We start from the raw sequence: 17479 nt of genomic DNA on the forward strand, positions 1-17479 counted from the left end.
TGAATCCTTGTCATCATCTGCTTCTCAATCTGCACAGATACTTGTAAATTCTTCGGAAGGTATGGCTATATGGGTGGGTTAAATCTTCGTACTATTGTTCCTTTGGGATATTACTGTCCTAGGGATTCTCAATAATTAAGTTGGAGTTGATTGCTACCATGACACAAAAGTAAATGCACCCTGCATGTGTTTGTGTTATCTGCTTAGTTAGTAGCGACAACTCAAGATTGCAGAAAACAAAGCTTTCTTTTATCTAGAATAACTTTGAAGGTAAAACTTTTGCAAGTGAACATAATGGTTAGTTTCGATTTTGGAAGCTGGGCAAACTCTAGGTTTTTGTCATGTGTATATTTGCAAGTTTGCAGGATTCGATAAGCACGTTGGTCGTCGTGTAGCCTATTGATCATCTGTTGTGAATGATGCGATCGAAACCAGGGAAAAGAGCCAATGCCTATGGAACTATTCTTGGATATCTGATTTCTCTATTTGTATTCTCTTATATTTTTACCAAGTTTTTCTCCATTCTTTCTATTGCAGAAACAAGTACGGTTTTCAAAAATGTAGTTTTGGTTCTTAATGAATTTTAAAATGATAAGCCAGAAGCGAAGCTAGAACAATTTTTTAAGGGGCCGAATCAAAATTTAATTTTTATAGTTTATATTTTTATTATTTTTAAAATATTAAATCAATTTTTATAATTTTAAGGAGAGGAAAAGTATAATTTTAACTTTACTAATTTAAAATTTAAAAAAAATTATAGAGCTTAAATAATAATTTTTATTTTAAAAGGGCGAGACTAATATCAACTCCTTTAGAATCGTCTTTGTGGTAAGCATTTGATTATGGTCTTAAATAGACCATTTGACCTTTGAATACGTCTAATCATGAAGAATATTTTTAATTTAGTTGCAAATTACATAAAAGTTGGTTATAACTTTAATATTCATCCTTAAAGAAAAAGAATTTGATAGCGGGCCGGCATATACCCGGCCTAGGCCGTACATGGATAACAAAAGAGGAAAATATTTTAAATGGCCTGATCCGGTTTGACTATTGAGCAGCCCTAGCATGGCGATGGAGTGGGATGTGACGATGGTTAAAATGTGCCCATACCTTTGCAATTTTTGAAAATTAATAATTTAATTTTTGTTTTTGTATTTTCATAAATTTAATTTTTCTATTTTTAAGTTTTAAAATTCAGGTTCTACTGTTAATACAGTTATTTTTTGTTAAATTTGTTGTTGTGACATTTTGAAATAATAAAAAACTTCTCACTTGATAATCCTATAATTAAAAATGTTATAATTTAACATGGATTTGATAAAAAATTAACAGTATTAACAGTTGAATTTAAATTTAAAATTTTGAAAAATAAAGTGACTAAATTCTTGAAAATGAAGTATAATGACTAAATTTTAATTTCTAAAATTACGTAACTATTGGCATATTTTAACCGGTGAGATTTCTTGCTCGATCATGATTTAATTTAATTTTGAACTCGGTTTATTTAAAATTTTTACATTTGAATTTGGTTTAGAAAATAAGGATAAACTATACCTAAGGTTATTAAATTATTGGTAAATTTACGTTTTAGTCACTCAACTTCAAAAAGTTATAAAATGATCACTTAAATTATTTTATAGTTTTCATTTAAATCATTAAACTATTTGAAACTTTTTATTTAATTCACTGGATTGTTGAGTTTTTTTTTGTAAGAGAATCTTATTAGCTAGCTCCAATTAATGATTCCACGATTGGTATGGTGAATCAATACCTATTAACGAGTAGAATAATATACCTTAGATTCAAGTCGATCTGACATTCAATACATCGGAGATAAAAAAAGAAAGCTGTTTGGATTTTGGTTTGTTAATTTATTATGTTCAATGTTGTTTCGTGGAAAAAGAAAAGTGAATTGTATAACAGAACAAGAATGACAACTTTCTATTGGTGTAAGCGATACAAATAGAGAAGGCCGTATAATAGTGGTTTTAACAATCCAATGGCTAAAAACATTCGGATAATTTAATAACCATTTTGTAACTTTTTTAAAATTAAGTGACCAAAACGTAAATTTACTAATAATTTAATGATCTTGAGTATAGATTATCCTAAATAAACTACTTTAATTTGATCAGGGCTCAATTTGAAATATTACATTTTTTAGATAATATTATTTTTAAGATATTAAATAAATATATTATAAAGTATTATAAAGATCTATTTAAATTACATAAAATATAGTTAAAAGGTAATAAAATTTTATAACTTTTAATTAAAAATCTAATTAAAGCATAGAAAAAGTTAAAAATTAATAAGTGTCTTTTAATTTATATATTCTGTAGGCTTAATATAATATTTTACATTTAAACTTTACATTTTTTAAATTTAGTATTTAAACTTGACACATTTTCTTAAGTTGGTACTTAAACTTTTGGAGGTCCAATTTAGTACTTAAACTTGACTCTTTTTCTAATTTGGTACCAATTTTGTTGTACGATTTGGTACTTATCAAACGCTTTTACAAATTACTCTAATATACTAATAATATTATTTTTATGTGGTAGCAAAATAATCAATGTATGACCGACATATATGATGATGATATGATTTTTTTGTATTTTATATGTTCAATTATTTTTAGTTTTATTTATTTTATTTAATTGAAAATAATAAATTTCTTTTAATATGGGGTTAATTTTTTCTTATTTAATATTAATTGTTAATCATAGCTCAATAACTATTTTTTAACATGAGTTTCTTCCAATACAAATAATATTTTTGTAGCATAACAGAAAAATTTAACACCGTTAGTGTTTTATGTAATTTGTATAAGATTTAATAAATTTAAGTAAAAATTAAACCTAAAAAAAGCTTAAATACCAAATTAAGAAAAAATGTCAAGTTCAAGTACTGTTATATTAAGCTTATTTTATTTTATATATATATATTTGACAAAGCAAATTATATTATTTTGAGGTATTTCTATTTCTATTTTTTTATTTTTATATAAAAATAAAAAAATACATGTACATAATGAAATTTAAACTTAAAACATTTTTTATTAAGATTTTATTTATTTTTATATCAATTTTTTATAAAATATATTTATTAAATATTTATTTCCTTTTCATGTAAATATATATATATTATAAATTCAATGAAATCCACATACAATGGATGTTAACTTTATAAACAATTTGAGCTCTCCCATTTCGAAACAAAATTTTATTTATTTATTTATTTATGTTGATGTGTGGGATTCCTTTTGGTCTTCGAGTAAAACAATGAAATTTGCAATTTGCCCAACCAAACAAACATAAAACAACATAAATTGTAGTAATTAAATATTATTATTTAAAAATAACGGTCCAAAATTATTGTGAAAAAAATAAAGTTGGAATCTGAAGATATAAAAGCCTGTCTCGGAAAACACTATGAATAGTTAAAGAAGGGGGAATTTATCTTCTTTAATGAATGAATGTCAGTGTCTAAGTTTGGATTTTTTAATTAATTAATGAAATCATCTTACCATTTTGATTTCCATATTAGCATGTGGTAACTGGAAATTCTGTGCACTGAGTGGCCTACTTGGAATATTATATATATTTTATAATAAAAAATAATAATTTTTTCGGTTGAGCTCAAATATGAATTATACAATCTGAATTATTCGAAAATTCGAAAAAAAAACTACGTCGTTTTGATAAATGTTTAGCCATCAACTTTGCTTATGTAGTTAAATAATCTTGTATTTCGTCTACTAGTTAAATAATTAGTTCATGTAAAACGCAACATTGAGTATAAATAATAGGATTCGTTGACTCGAAATTTCTTTATTGGATCCAACTCGACTCGATTTTAGCCTTGACTTTCTATCACGAATCATCTTGACAATGCTATTTGTCACTATGTTTTCTTCTCGAGAAATATGTTAGACTTTTCATTGTTTAACCTTTGACAGGATCTGATGGATTTTTCTAAGAAGAGTTGAGTTTGAGATTCTAAAGATACCTTATTGAATGGCATTAGCAGCATTGAGACTATCAATTTGGATTAAGATCATTTCGAATCTTCTATCTACAATAAGTTTTAAACCGTCTATGATATCCCAAGGTTTAGCCTCTGTTACTATATAGTTCCCCAAACATCTACCAAATCTCATGATCTATCCTATCTAACTGTTACACTAAGCCTCATGTTGCAGCAAATTCTTTCTCCTATCTAACTGAATCATCCGTATTTACACTAATATCGTAATTGTGTAATAATTTAATTAGATTTTTATTTGAAATTTTTTAACATATTTACACGAATAGCTAGATCTATCCTAAGATTTGCCATCTTTGGTTTGCCAATTTTAACATATTTATACCAACAGTTTTATCTATCCCAAGATTTTGCCTTCCTTAGTTGAAGCTAGTTCAAGCTGAGTTTATAATCTAACCATATTATTTAACTTTACATAAATAGCTTAATCTATAGTACTCATAAATTTAGATTTGTTAATTATGTCTCAAAATCGAACATATGATAGGAATCAAATTTAAACTCAAATTCGATCCAACCTAACATAATCATAGAAAGTTAATAATAGGAACCTAACAAATGGTCCCAACTCGAAATAATTTAAATTCAATATAATTCGAACTTGAAATGACTCAAATAACTAATTCAAAATAACTAAAATCTGAAGTGATAATAACATGAAATGATACGAACTCTAACGACACAACCTAAAAACTCCAACCTAAAAATCAATTTAATTGATGGATTTAAATAGATTCCTTTTTAACTATTATATTTGCTCCTTTTTAACACAATGCCTAAAATTAATCATAATCATTTTTCAACCCATAAATAAAAAAAAAATTACACTTCAGCACACTCAATCCGTAAGTAACCATTTCTTAATAGGCATTGGTTGTATATCATTTTCTTAATAGATTATAATAATTAGGTGCTTGACAAATGACATTTGTTTCATTGCATCTAACTATCTATCTTATTCACCTAAAATAAGCTATTTTTATAGAAAAAATAACTATTGTTTGCAATAATGATAATTGGTTTTATAATTTATTTATTTTTAATTAGAAAAAGGACAACAACTCAAACCAATTTTAAATTAAATTAATTAAAATTAAATTAATAATTCAGGTTTTAAATAGTGATAAAGTGGTCCGGATTCTACCCGAATCGCCATTACCTTTCGTTACAATTAAAGTAATAAAATTGGCAAAAGTTTCTAGAGAAAAGGAAGTTGTTTCTAACCACGCGCGTGAAAGCACGTGTATGAAAGAGTCTATGTTCGGAAATCTTCGAATTAGAGGCGTTCATAGTCGAGTAAGATTAAGCCTGAGCCGAGCTAACTATTAACACCATTCATAATTGTTTAAACTCGATTTAGAAAAAAAAGTTGAGTTCATAGATTGTAAAATTTTGCTTAAACTTATTATTATTTTTATATAAATGGCTAATTCAAGTATATAATTATATTTATTTAATATTTATAATTATATATATTTCAACCTTTTATTAAAATTTTAAATATAAAGAGTTATTTTTATACAATATTAGTAATAGGAGATAGGGGTAACATGATTCAAACTCATATCGCGATATTTGACAAAAGTTTTAACTATCGTTCTATTCAAGTCAAAACTCCTAAAAATAAAGAGTTCGAACATATCCACTCAAGATTATAATTATTTTTTAAGCTAAATTTGATTATTTTTATTTTAAAAAGAATCAAATAGTTTTTCTGGCGAAAAAATTGCCTAAAACATTAACTTTTTAATGGTGTTGGCGTGACATCCTTTATGGTAGTTCATATATACTTTGTGTCAATATAACAATATTTATTTGATATTTCACATCAATAAATAATTTAAAAATTATAAATATTAAAAATTTAAATTCAAAAAATTGTAAAAAATCATAAAACTAAAAATAACATGAAGTACATGTGGATTAAGATTATCATACGAGTTGTCATATTTAAAATTTAAAATTTAATTAGTGTCTTCATTAAAAACAACAATTTGATTTTTTTAAAAGCTATTGGACAAATTTGACTTCTTTTTTTAATGTTGAGAGTCTAATTTAGCTAAAAAAGAATAATGGTCAAATTGACAAAAAAAAAAAACATTAAGAGCTAAATTTATTATTATGCCATTTTTTATAATATAAATTACTAATAAATAGATAAAATAAACATAGCATATTAAAACTTGAAAATAAATCAAGTCAATCCTAAGTTTGAGGCTCCATCTATATTTCAATTTTTTTTCTCAAACTCATTACTCAAACTTGAGATTTTGGTCCAACTATTTTAAAATTCGATCAAATTTTCGATAATTAGAATGGTGATAAAAATATTGTAAAAACCTTTATATTAAGAGTCGATTGTATTTTATCCCTAAAAAAATACGATTAATGAAACTTAAATCTAAACTATATCTAAAATAATAAAAACTCCTAACCATCGTACTATCACATAAAATTGATTCAACCTCACTCTTAATACAAGTTTTAGCCTAATCTTGCTGTACTTGGAACAGTTGTACAATTCTACGGAGAATTGGTTGCTGACTTGGCTTCCTTTCATAATATCATTATTCAAAAACATGCACGCGCTTTACGCTGGCGTTGCCGTTATCATTTTCTTGTCAGATTAGAGACACAGAAAGTCTAGGAAACATGTGCCTAACACGTGATGTAAGAGAGACTAATTATGTCTCATTTCAGCCAAAAAAAACAAAATAACAATAATTTGTTCAGCCTTTTTTATTTTATTTTTAAAATTGTTAAATTATTAAGACAAATTTTAAGGATATCATATCACCACATTTATATAGAAAAAATATTAAGACAAACTTTATTTCTATAAATAATGTAAAAACCGAGAAGAAAACGCATTTTTGTTCTAAATTGAATTTAAATTAGAAAAAAATAAAATGTTAAAATAATTATTATTTATGAGAAAATTAATATTTAAATATATTTTAGCTAAATATTAGATCAAAGAACAAATTGATTTTTACTCTTAAAAATTGAGTCTTAGACGTCAAAATGATGTACACATGACATACCATATATCATTATCTAGTTATTTCGTCAACTACTTTAATTTTTAACAATGCAAATAGTTTAGCAAATTAGTTGTTCTGTTAAAATCTTACTCATTTATACTATTAAAAATAAGTTTTTGTACATCGACATGAAATATACATGACACCTTTAGTATAATTGTCTGGTTAGTCCGTCAATCATGCCAATTTTTAACAGTAAAATAGATGATAATTTTAATCAAAAGGACTAATTTACTCTTTAATTTAATATATAATACTACTTTGATATTTTTTTAATAAAGGGGTGAAATGCAATTTCAGTATTAGTATAAGGGCTTTTATGATAAAACCTTAAAAAAAACAGAAAAAGAAAAATATATTCTATTCTTACCAAGGTTTACGCGCCATTAGCGTTTGCTGCGAAGTATAAAGAAAAAAAAAATCCCTTTTTTTAATTCGAAAAAGAAAATACAACAAATAATTTTTTTTTTTCCAAAAACATATTTACATGAAAATATTATGATGCTGACGAATCTGAAACAGCTTATGTTCTCTCTGAAAATGAAACGAAAGAAGAGAGAACGTAACAATATCCTCCTGCACGGTTCAAATGATATTTGCGTCGAGCTTAATCGGATTCTATGGCGGAAACGGCACCGTATCTTCTCCCTCGTATCCTTCGTCTCCGGTTGTCTTATCCTTTTATTGTTCGCCGTCTCGGTTTTCTCTCCTCCTCCCGCCGCCAACCTTCTCTTCCTTCCTCCGCACTATTTGGTACGTACCACGTCACATTTTTCGCCTTTCATGCGTTTTCCTTTTCTAACTTTAAGAAATAAAATAATATTGTTTTTCATGTGCTTTTTATTTATGTTTTTGTGCTTTGTTTTTTCTTCCTTTTTTTTTTTTTGGTTTAGGCGAGGAAAGAAATAGCGGCCGTGGAGTCCAACGCGGTGTTTCAGGTTCCGGTACGGTTTTCATTTTTTCTTTATTTCTTTTTCATTTTTGTGTAAGAGCGTAATGTTATTTTTTTTCTGATTTTTTGTTTTGTTTTTGAGTTTGTTGACTTGTTTGGATCTTAAAATCGGATTTGAATTTGATTTAAGTTAATTTTGTCGTATGTTTAGACAATTGGAGGAGATTTAGATCGTGGTTTATGGAGTACGAGTCGATCAAAGCTCTATTATGGATGCAGTAACGCCTCTAACAAGTTTCAAAGTAAAGTAGTTCCAACTTTGAATTCTTCATTTTCATTTTTTTGGTTCTGAAATAGAAATCTGGATTTCTTTACCTATTTTGAATTGGCTTTAAAATTGAATGCCGCCTCTGTTATTGAACTTTAAAAAGAAGAACTGGTTTTAGGCGTTTCTTCATTTATTAGAATATATATATATACATATTTTCATAATGACTTAAGCTACCTTATTGATGGTTACTTAGCAATGTTATCCATTTTTTCAGCTGCTGATATGAAAACATATCCCAACCGGTACTTATTGATCTCCACCAGTGGAGGGTTAAATCAACAAAGAACAGGGGTAAGTTACCTTTCATTGCCTTCTTGCCTACATCTTTTGGGTGGTAAAAGTACTATGGATATGTAGTAGAAGTTAGATTGCATTTTGCTCTCTTTACTCAAAAAATGGGCAAATTACTCCATATATGTTAGTCCTTTCTGTTAAAAATTTCATCTATTTTTACTTTTCAAAATTGGTATGGCTGACAAAATAACTAGATTGTTTTATGTGGCGTGTCATGTGTACCTTATTCTAGCATTTAGGGACCAGTTTTTAACAATAAAAATGGATGTAATTTTTAATAGAAGGATTAGTTTGCTCTTTAATCAAACATGTAGGGACTGGTTTACCCATTTTTTAATTAAGAGGGACAAAATGCTATCAAACTTCTAGTACAAGGGCGTCCATGGTCCTTTTACACTTTTGGGGCTCATAACGGTCATATATAAGGACACAGTGTAAAGGTAGCAAGTTTTACATATATGTTGCTCATAATTTTACAACTTTTGTGGCCACAGATTGTCGATTCTGTTGTTGCAGCATATATTCTAAATGCAACTTTGGTTGTTCCTAGGCTGGATCAACGTTCCTATTGGAAAGATGCCAGGTCTGCTGTTGACATCCTTTGTTTAAAATCTAAAACCAGGGGCATATAGTTTTATGTTCTATATATTTTATATGGTATGGGGTTATTGGATGCAGTGGTTTTGCTGAAATATTCAATGTCGACCGGTTCATTTCATCGCTCTCTCGAGATGTCAAAATAATCAAAGAGTTACCACTCAAGGAAGGTAAACCTTGGATACCACGTCGCATGGCTGTTCCGAGGAAATGCAATGAGAGATGTTATCAGACTCGTGTTCTACCTGTTCTAACTAAGAAGCAAGTAAGTAATAATACCCTCTAAATTTCCTGTTTTGGTAGAAAAACAGAACATATAACGGAGTTGCAATTATGGAGGCAAACATTAATGTTAGAAAACCAGTAATCCATAAAGACAAGGATTGGTTTAAAAGGCTTCAGTGGATTGTAGACATATAGTATTAATGTCATATGTTGAAGGATGATCTTTGATCTTTCTTTTCATATGTTAAAAGTAACTATGATGGTCTATTTGGACTTGAAACAAGCATAATATTTGAAATCTGACACTAAGTTCCACTTATGTATTATATATGTTTTGGCAGAAAAAACATAACATATCAGTAAGTTGCAATTGTGGAGAGGGGCATAATGTTAGAAAACCAGTATCCATAAAGACCAGGCATTGATTTACAAGGCTTCAGGGGCCTTTCTGGACATATAGTATTATGTCATATGTTGAAGGATGATCATTGATCTATTTTTTCATATGTTAAAAGTAACTATAATGGTCTATTTGGGCTTGAAACAAGCACAAAATTTGAAATATGACAATCTTCCCCGTTCTTTTTTCATGTTGCAGGCTATTGAGCTTAGAAAATTCGATTATCGGCTTTCGAATAGGTTGGAAACTGATTTACAAAAGCTTAGATGTAGGGTAAATTACCATGCTTTAACATTCACAGATCCCATTCTTGAAATGGGTAAACTCTTGGTTGAAAGGATGAGGATGAAAGCTAAGCATTTTATAGCATTGCACTTGAGGTAAAAAGGCACTCTTTTGTTAATCATATTGTGCATGGCTGTATTCAGTTTTGTCGTTACCGTAAAAAACGCAAGGACTTCATTAATGCAGGTTTATATGTCGTTTTTCCATAGGTTCGAACCTGATATGCTTGCATTCACCGGATGTTATTATGGTGGAGGAGATAAAGAAAGGAGGGAACTTGGGAAAATCCGGAGGAGGTGGAAAGCTTTACATGTAAGGCCGTATAAACTGTTAAACACACATATTCAAATCTAAATAAGATGATTCTAAAGCATTTTAACATGTTTATGTTGACATGAACCGTAGGCGAGCAACCCGGAAAAGATGAGAAGGCAAGGCAGATGTCCGCTAACTCCAGAGGAAATTGGTTTAATGTTGAGAGCATTGGGGTTCGGAAGTGACGTTCACATTTACGTGGCGTCCGGTGAAATATATGGAGGTGAAGAGACGTTAGCCCCACTCAAAGCATTGTTCCCTAATTTTCATTCGAAAGAAACTATAGCCACTGAGGCGGAGTTAGCACCCTTTTCAAGTTTTTCCAGTCGAATGGCCGCATTGGATTACATTGTTTGCGACGAAAGCGATGTTTTCGTCTCGAACAATAATGGAAACATGGTTAGAATGATAGCTGGTCGAAGGTAAGCAAACTCTTTTCACTACTTTTGCATGTCACACAGTAGAAGTATTATAGAAGCCACTATATTAAGTTAGATTGTATTTTACTTCTACTTAAAAATTGAGTACATTAATTTCTATACATTAGATCAAAAAGTAAATTGTTCTTTTCTATTAAAAATTTTATTTATTTGTACTTTTAAAAACTAGCGTAGTTAATGAAATAACCTAACCATGACATATGGTGTGTCACGTGCCAATTTGAAATTTTTAGCAGAATGACTAATTTATTTTTTGATTTAAGATATAAAGATTAATTTGTCCATTTTTAATAAATGAGCAAAATGCAATCAGAATTTTAGTACAAAATATACTTTTACCAATGTCATACTTGTTTGTTTCCCTTTTGTTTCTAAACATGTTTCTTTTATTACAGGAGATACTTCGGACATAAACCAACAATCCGACCAAACGCAAAGAAACTATACAAATTGTTCATGGCACGAAACAACATGACATGGGAAGAATTTGCTACTAAGGTTCAAGCTTTTCAAGTGGGTTTCATGGGAGCACCAAAAGAATTGAAACCAGGTAGAGGTGAGTTCCATGAAAACCCGACTAGCTGTATATGTGAAACTAAAGGAACCGAAACTATTCAAAAAGAAACACAAGAAGAAGACCATGAAAATGACAACAATGGAAGAGATACAGCTGAAGTAAATGATGAACAAGATCCTATTGAGGAAGATCTAGATTGGATCGAAGATGATTATTCAGACAACATTAAAGACCTGCCTGATACAGACAGCAATGTATTAACAAAACAAGAACAACCTGAAGTGGAAGAGTTATTTTCAGATTAATGAAAGACCAGGTTTGGGAATCTCGTAATGAGCCTTTTTTTTGTTCCCTCCCCTTAAAATTCTGTGGAATTTTTTTGGTAAAAACTAACTTAGAGACCCTTTATTAAGAATTGGATTATATTTTGCCCCTTTTCTCAACAAACTGTAAATTAGTCTTTTTACTTTAGATCAAAGAATAATTGGTCCTTTCTGTTAAAAATTTCATCCATTTCACGTGAATCTCATTCTAATATACAAGGAATAGTTTTAAATAATAGAAATGGATGAAATTTTTAATAAAAGTATCTGTTTGCTGTTTGATCTAATGTATAAAGATTAATTTGCGCATTGTTTTGAGTAGAGGAATCAAAATACAATCTGGTTCCTAATTCAAAGGTGTTTATGGTACTTTTACCGAATTATTTTACTATCATAAGTTGGAGAAAATGGAGGTTGCTGCCGTGGACAGAGATATTTCACTGTCTGTGTAGATAAAAAAGGCCAGGTCGGGCGTGGACAATGGCAATGAACAAATGGAGGTTTAGGGCATAACGGTTTCTGTATATGTTGGCGGTGAGGAGTAGAACAAGGAACTTGTTGCTTTTTATTACATTATCGTGTTGGACGAATTTATGCCGTAAGGCAAAAATGATGATGGATCACTGTATGGGGTTAGTGCAGTTGTTAAGTTGTATCTTTTTTTACCCGGTTTACTTGAAGAAAGAAAGAAAAAAAAAATAGATAATAAAAGGAAAAAGGAAAAAAGGTTCCTTTGTCATAATGTTCTACTGCAAGGCAGATATGGAAAGTACAGCAAAAGAAAAAAAAATGTAATTGATGGAATAGTAGGGATATTCATTATTCAATAGTTTTTCTTTCTTTGTGTTTGTACTTTGTATATATACTTTTAAAAGATGTACTTGGTTTATATTTCTAATCTCTTTTTCATCTATAACATTTTTATTTTATAATGTTATTAGTTGGTGTAAAATCGTTCCTTACTTTGGGTATAGAATAGCTTTAAAACTCGTAACTAATATCTACTCTCTTAATGAGTTTAAGGAATACGAAGGATAGATACTAGACTCGTTCGGATAGATACCTTTAGAAATAAATTTTTTTATAATATATCAATTCATTATTTAATGTTAGTGTAGTAATCACTTAAATTTTAAATCATATTTAATCGAGAATAAGTTACAGCCTGTTCGGTTAGAAATGATGACGGTTTTGCTACTATTGGAAGATTTGCATGTGATCACAATAGAGAGTGGATCATCGGTTTTAGCAGATATTTAGACATGTACATAGTTGTTGACGCCAAACTTTAGGGTATCATAAATGGTTTGAAACTTACTCTGCAATGGGGTTACGATAGTGTTCTAATATGGACGAATAGTCTTGAAGCCATTGATGAAATTCAAGACGTATCTTTGGGGTTCTAATTTGACTCTTGAGAATTCACCAATTAGTGGACTCAGTAAAATATTAAAAAATTTAATATATCTCTCGTGAGAAATATAAAATCGTAAATGAAATTATCAAGATAGTTCGAGATAAAAAATTAGGTTTTAGAATATTTGAAAATTCTCTTATAGAGAAATTAGCCTAATTACTTTCGTCTAATCAATTTCTATTCACTAAAAAAAAAACTTCTACTTAATTACTTCATTATTTGACATTAAAATCTTAATGCTCGGGTTTGACTTTCACTTTTCTAAATTATCTGCAAGTTGTCTTCGATTTGAATTGCTTAATTCAGTTATAAATTATAATTGTTATGAGTCTTATGTATTTATAGTTTATTATTTTAAATATTTAGCTGAAACGACACCGTTGCAGATGTCATGAGTTTAGGAGGAGGAGCGCCAACCAGAAAGTATACGTGGCATAAATGATAAATCGTAATCCACTTCAAATGAAACGACGTGGCAATATTCATATCCATAGTTTCCCTTTTCTCTCTCCACAAAACAACAGGGCAGCAAAGCAAAAGCCAAAGCAGCAAAGCAAAGCAAAAAACCAGCAATGGCGTTGAGACTCCCCACTCAGCTAGCGACACGTGGCACATTCCACCACCACCATAACAACAACTCCAAATCTACAACGACCGCCGCACTGTCATGGCGGCGGACGCTATCGCCGGACACTCCGCTGATCCATTCTTCCACCTCTCTCACCACCAGTAAGCATTCAATTTCTCCCACTTTTCTTCGAATTCTAATGCTATTTTGAATTTTCATCTCGATTATTCTTGTTCTTTTGCTGGCAGAGAAATCGTACGTGCAACAAATGGTGACGTGCAGTGCCAGTGGAAGTACTCAGGCGGTGAATTTGGCTCCGGGGACTCCCGTCCGACCGACTAGCATATTAGTGGTTGGTTCCACCGGAACTCTTGGAAGACAAATCGTGAGACGTGCACTCGATGAAGGTTACGATGTTAGGTGCCTTGTTCGGCCACGTCCCGCGCCTGCCGATTTCCTCCGTGACTGGGGCGCCACCGTTGTCAACGTAAATTCTTGATCTATTTATAATTTCAGTCCCTCTACTTAAGTTAAATTTGAGATTTAATTCCTCTAACATGTTAATCCTTTATTTTTATAATTTTATTAAGGGATAAATATTAAATTTATATATGAATTTTGCTCTAATGTGTAATTTGATAGATGACACACATCTAATGAAATGAACACATGCATTTATTTTCATATAGGATTAATATAATTTTTTGTGTACAATATATCAACCATTTTAACTGTATAATGTTGTTAATGATTTGTGAAAAACGTATCAAATCAAAGTTTCATATATAAAATCGTACAAAATTAAAGTTGATGCATGACGCATGGGGCCAAAGTTTTTGTATAATTTTGATATTTATCCCTTTTATTAATAGGTTCAAATAGATAACACCATTAGTTATTGTGATATTTTTATTGTTATTATTAGATCTCCTAATTTGAGCAAACTAAATATCGTTAAATTAAATTAGAGAGATTAAATTTCAAATTTAGTATAATAGAGGGATTAAAATCTTAATTAGACCTAAAATCTTATAATTTGGTATGCCTTTTAAAATTTGGCCTTCTAATGCATGTTATTCATTTTTTGAGCAGGCAGACCTTAGTAAACCAGAGACAATACCTGCAACATTGGTTGGTATCCATACGATTATCGATTGTGCCACCGGCCGTCCAGAAGAGCCCATCAAAACGGTACGGTTGAACGATTTGATGGTTAAAATTTGCTCAAAACTTGAGATTATCTAATTTTCATGTGTTCTGTTTAGGTAGATTGGGAAGGAAAAGTTGCTCTTATACAATGTGCAAAAGCAATGGGGATTCAGAAATATGTTTTCTTTTCTATTCATAATTGTGATAAGCATCCTGAAGTTCCACTAATGGAGATCAAATATTGTACCGAAAAGTTCCTTCAGGATTCCGGCTTACCCCACATCACGATCCGGCTATGCGGTTTCATGCAAGTAAATGTCATCTATAACTCAATCTTTGCAGATATGTATACGTACATACGTGTGTGTATATGCGTATGATGTATATATGTATGTGTGTGTGTGTGTAAAGTTCCTTCAGGATTTCGGCTTACCCCACATCACAATCCGGTATGCGGTTTCATGCAAGTAAATGTCATCTATAACTCAATCTTTGCAGAAATGTATACGTACATATGGATGTGTGTGCAATGTATGTATGTCTGTGTGTGAGTGCGCGCGCGCATATGTATGTATTATTAAAGTATAGAAACATGATTTCTTGGAAGAACCAGTATGTCAGTATGATGGAATTACTGTATGTGTTTGAATCACGTTTCCTTTTGTATATAAGCTGTATTGTTGTGAATGGTTGTTGCCAATTTGTTAGGGGCTTATTGGCCAATATGCAGTACCTATATTGGAAGAGAAGTCCGTGTGGGGGACAGATGCTCCGACAAGAATCGCTTACATGGACACACAGGTTGGTTTAGACATGCATAACTTGTATTGTGGATCGGTTTCTTGTATATATGGCATGGGATTTCGGTATTTGATTTGGTTTTCTTTTGGTTTTAGGATATTGCTAGGTTGACATTTATAGCTTTGCGGAACGAGAAGGTTAATGGAAAGCTTCTCACGTTTGCCGGTCCTCGTGCTTGGACAACTCAAGAGGTATATGAGAATCTTTATTGTTGCTGCTCTTTTGCACTGTGACTATTTCTGGTGAACAATTTTGAAGATAGTGTAATGTTTTAGCTTTCGTATCATCGGTATCTTAAGATCTTTTGGACTTTTTACGTTAACATATATTGTATCATTAATGTCTCGGGATCTTTCGTGCTCCATGATTATTTCCGGTGATTGGTTTCAATTTTCAAAGATAGTGCTGTGAGATCTTTTGAACTTGTTAGGTAAACATATTGCCATTCCTATAGGAAATCAAGATCGAGTGTTTCTGAGTGCTCTGATAATCGAACTGTCGGACAAAATCCGTTTATATTATTTTGTATTAAATTTTCTTAAGGTGATAGCATTATGCGAGAGACTTGCGGGGCAAGATGCAAACGTTACCACAGTTCCAGTTACCATCTTAAGATTTACACGCCAGTTGACTCGGTTTTTCGAGTGGACAAATGATGTTGCTGATAGATTGGCATTTTCAGAGGTAAAATGAATGGTCACTCATCATCTTGCTTTAGATCCTTTTAAGGGGTGTACTAATGTCGTGTGTGCATTACAGGTTCTTACAAGCGATACGGTTTTCTCGGCTCCGATGACAGAGACTTACGAACTTCTCAGTGTCGATGCGAAAGATATAGTGTCACTGGAAAAGTATCTTCAAGATTACTTCACAAACATTTTGAAGAAACTGAAAGACATCAAAGCTCAATCAAAGCAAACCGACATCATATTTTGAAAGCAAAAAAAAACTACTTGTAATTATAGTGTAACTTGTGTTTACAAAATTTAGACAGCCCTTTTCTTTTAATCCCTAAGAGGTTCGATTATACCCAAATTAAAATGGTCAATTGGCCAGATCGGTTTTGAATCCGAGTTAATAGTTTTAAGTTCGACTTACTTTATGTTTGGGTAATTTGGGTTTGATTCATTCGGGTTTGTTAGTTAGGTTATTAGGGTTTAAATTTAAGTTATTTTAGATTATTGAGTAAACTATAAAAATAATCATTTTTATTTGTCTCAAATTATATTTTAGTCATTTATGTTTGAAATGTTATGTTTTAGTTACTTACGTCGTCGTTTTGTTACGAAGTTGTCACTCTACCTATAAACTCAGTTATCTCTCTAATAGTAATCTTACATGACAGTCCAAATGGGTTTAAAATGTTAACTTAGATGTCTTATATGGCAGTCCAAATTAAATTTATTTAATTAAAAACTTATTTTCATCCAAGCAACTGGATATTCAAGTTAGTATTTAAAATCTATTTGGACTGTTACGTAAGACTGTTGTTAGGGAGGTAACGGAGTTGAATTGTAGGGTGGTCACTTCATAATAAAATGATAATATAAGTGACTAAAACATCGTTTGAGGCAAATAAAAATGATTATTTTTATAGCTTATCCTAGATTATTTGCTTGTGTTATGTCGGATTCTGATTATTTTAAATTTGAATCATTTTCAATTTCGAGTTAAGGGATAAGTAATGTTAATTTTTTATCAAATCAAATAAGACATATTTAAAATGAGCCTAAAATGGACTAATTTGAATGGGCTTGTTCCAAATGGAACAAGTGTAAATCTAGTTAAGAATTCCAAATAATGAAATTGGAAGATTGCAAAGCCCGGAATG

General features: G+C 30.4%; 2 protein-coding genes across 2 annotated transcripts; both read left to right on the forward strand.

Moving 5' to 3' along the window:
* Positions 1 to 7482: 7482 nt before the first annotated feature.
* Positions 7483 to 12629, forward strand: LOC108474647 (protein ROOT HAIR SPECIFIC 17-like). The gene is made up of 10 exons (XM_017776642.2): positions 7483 to 7847; positions 7988 to 8038; positions 8198 to 8288; positions 8532 to 8608; positions 9106 to 9194; positions 9290 to 9473; positions 10032 to 10213; positions 10328 to 10430; positions 10524 to 10855; positions 11269 to 12629. The coding sequence occupies exons 1-10, from the start codon at positions 7593 to 7595 to the stop codon at positions 11693 to 11695; spliced, it is 1791 nt and encodes a 596-aa protein (XP_017632131.1). The 5' UTR covers positions 7483 to 7592; the 3' UTR covers positions 11696 to 12629.
* Positions 12630 to 13573: 944 nt separating this feature from the next.
* LOC108474930 (protein HIGH CHLOROPHYLL FLUORESCENCE PHENOTYPE 244, chloroplastic) lies at positions 13574 to 16897 on the forward strand. Its single transcript, XM_017776961.2, has 8 exons — positions 13574 to 13859; positions 13947 to 14185; positions 14791 to 14889; positions 14964 to 15158; positions 15556 to 15648; positions 15744 to 15839; positions 16192 to 16332; positions 16408 to 16897. Exons 1-8 carry the CDS (start codon positions 13703 to 13705, stop codon positions 16582 to 16584), a joined length of 1197 nt encoding a protein of 398 aa, XP_017632450.1. The 5' UTR covers positions 13574 to 13702; the 3' UTR covers positions 16585 to 16897.
* The last annotated feature ends 582 nt before the right edge of the window (positions 16898 to 17479 follow it).

The sequence above is a fragment of the Gossypium arboreum genome, chromosome 3 (assembly GCF_025698485.1).
Source record: "Gossypium arboreum isolate Shixiya-1 chromosome 3, ASM2569848v2, whole genome shotgun sequence".
In the NCBI taxonomy this organism is placed as follows: domain Eukaryota; kingdom Viridiplantae; phylum Streptophyta; class Magnoliopsida; order Malvales; family Malvaceae; genus Gossypium; species Gossypium arboreum.

What these genes read in the sequence shown, in the direction of transcription:
- LOC108474930 (XM_017776961.2), top strand. Translation starts at nt 13,703, where the DNA reads ATGGCGTTGAGACTCCCCACTCAGCTAGCGACACGTGGCACATTCCAC. An exon ending in TTCCACCTCTCTCACCACCA is followed by an intron (nt 13,860 to 13,946) that starts GTAAGCATTCAA and finishes TTTTGCTGGCAG; the next exon opens with AGAAATCGTACGTGCAACAA. An exon ending in GGCTATGCGGTTTCATGCAA is followed by an intron (nt 15,159 to 15,555) that starts GTAAATGTCATC and finishes CCAATTTGTTAG; the next exon opens with GGGCTTATTGGCCAATATGC.
- LOC108474647 (XM_017776642.2), top strand. Translation starts at nt 7,593, where the DNA reads ATGATGCTGACGAATCTGAAACAGCTTATGTTCTCTCTGAAAATGAAA. An exon ending in TCCTTCCTCCGCACTATTTG is followed by an intron (nt 7,848 to 7,987) that starts GTACGTACCACG and finishes TTTTTGGTTTAG; the next exon opens with GCGAGGAAAGAAATAGCGGC. An exon ending in ACGCGGTGTTTCAGGTTCCG is followed by an intron (nt 8,039 to 8,197) that starts GTACGGTTTTCA and finishes TCGTATGTTTAG; the next exon opens with ACAATTGGAGGAGATTTAGA.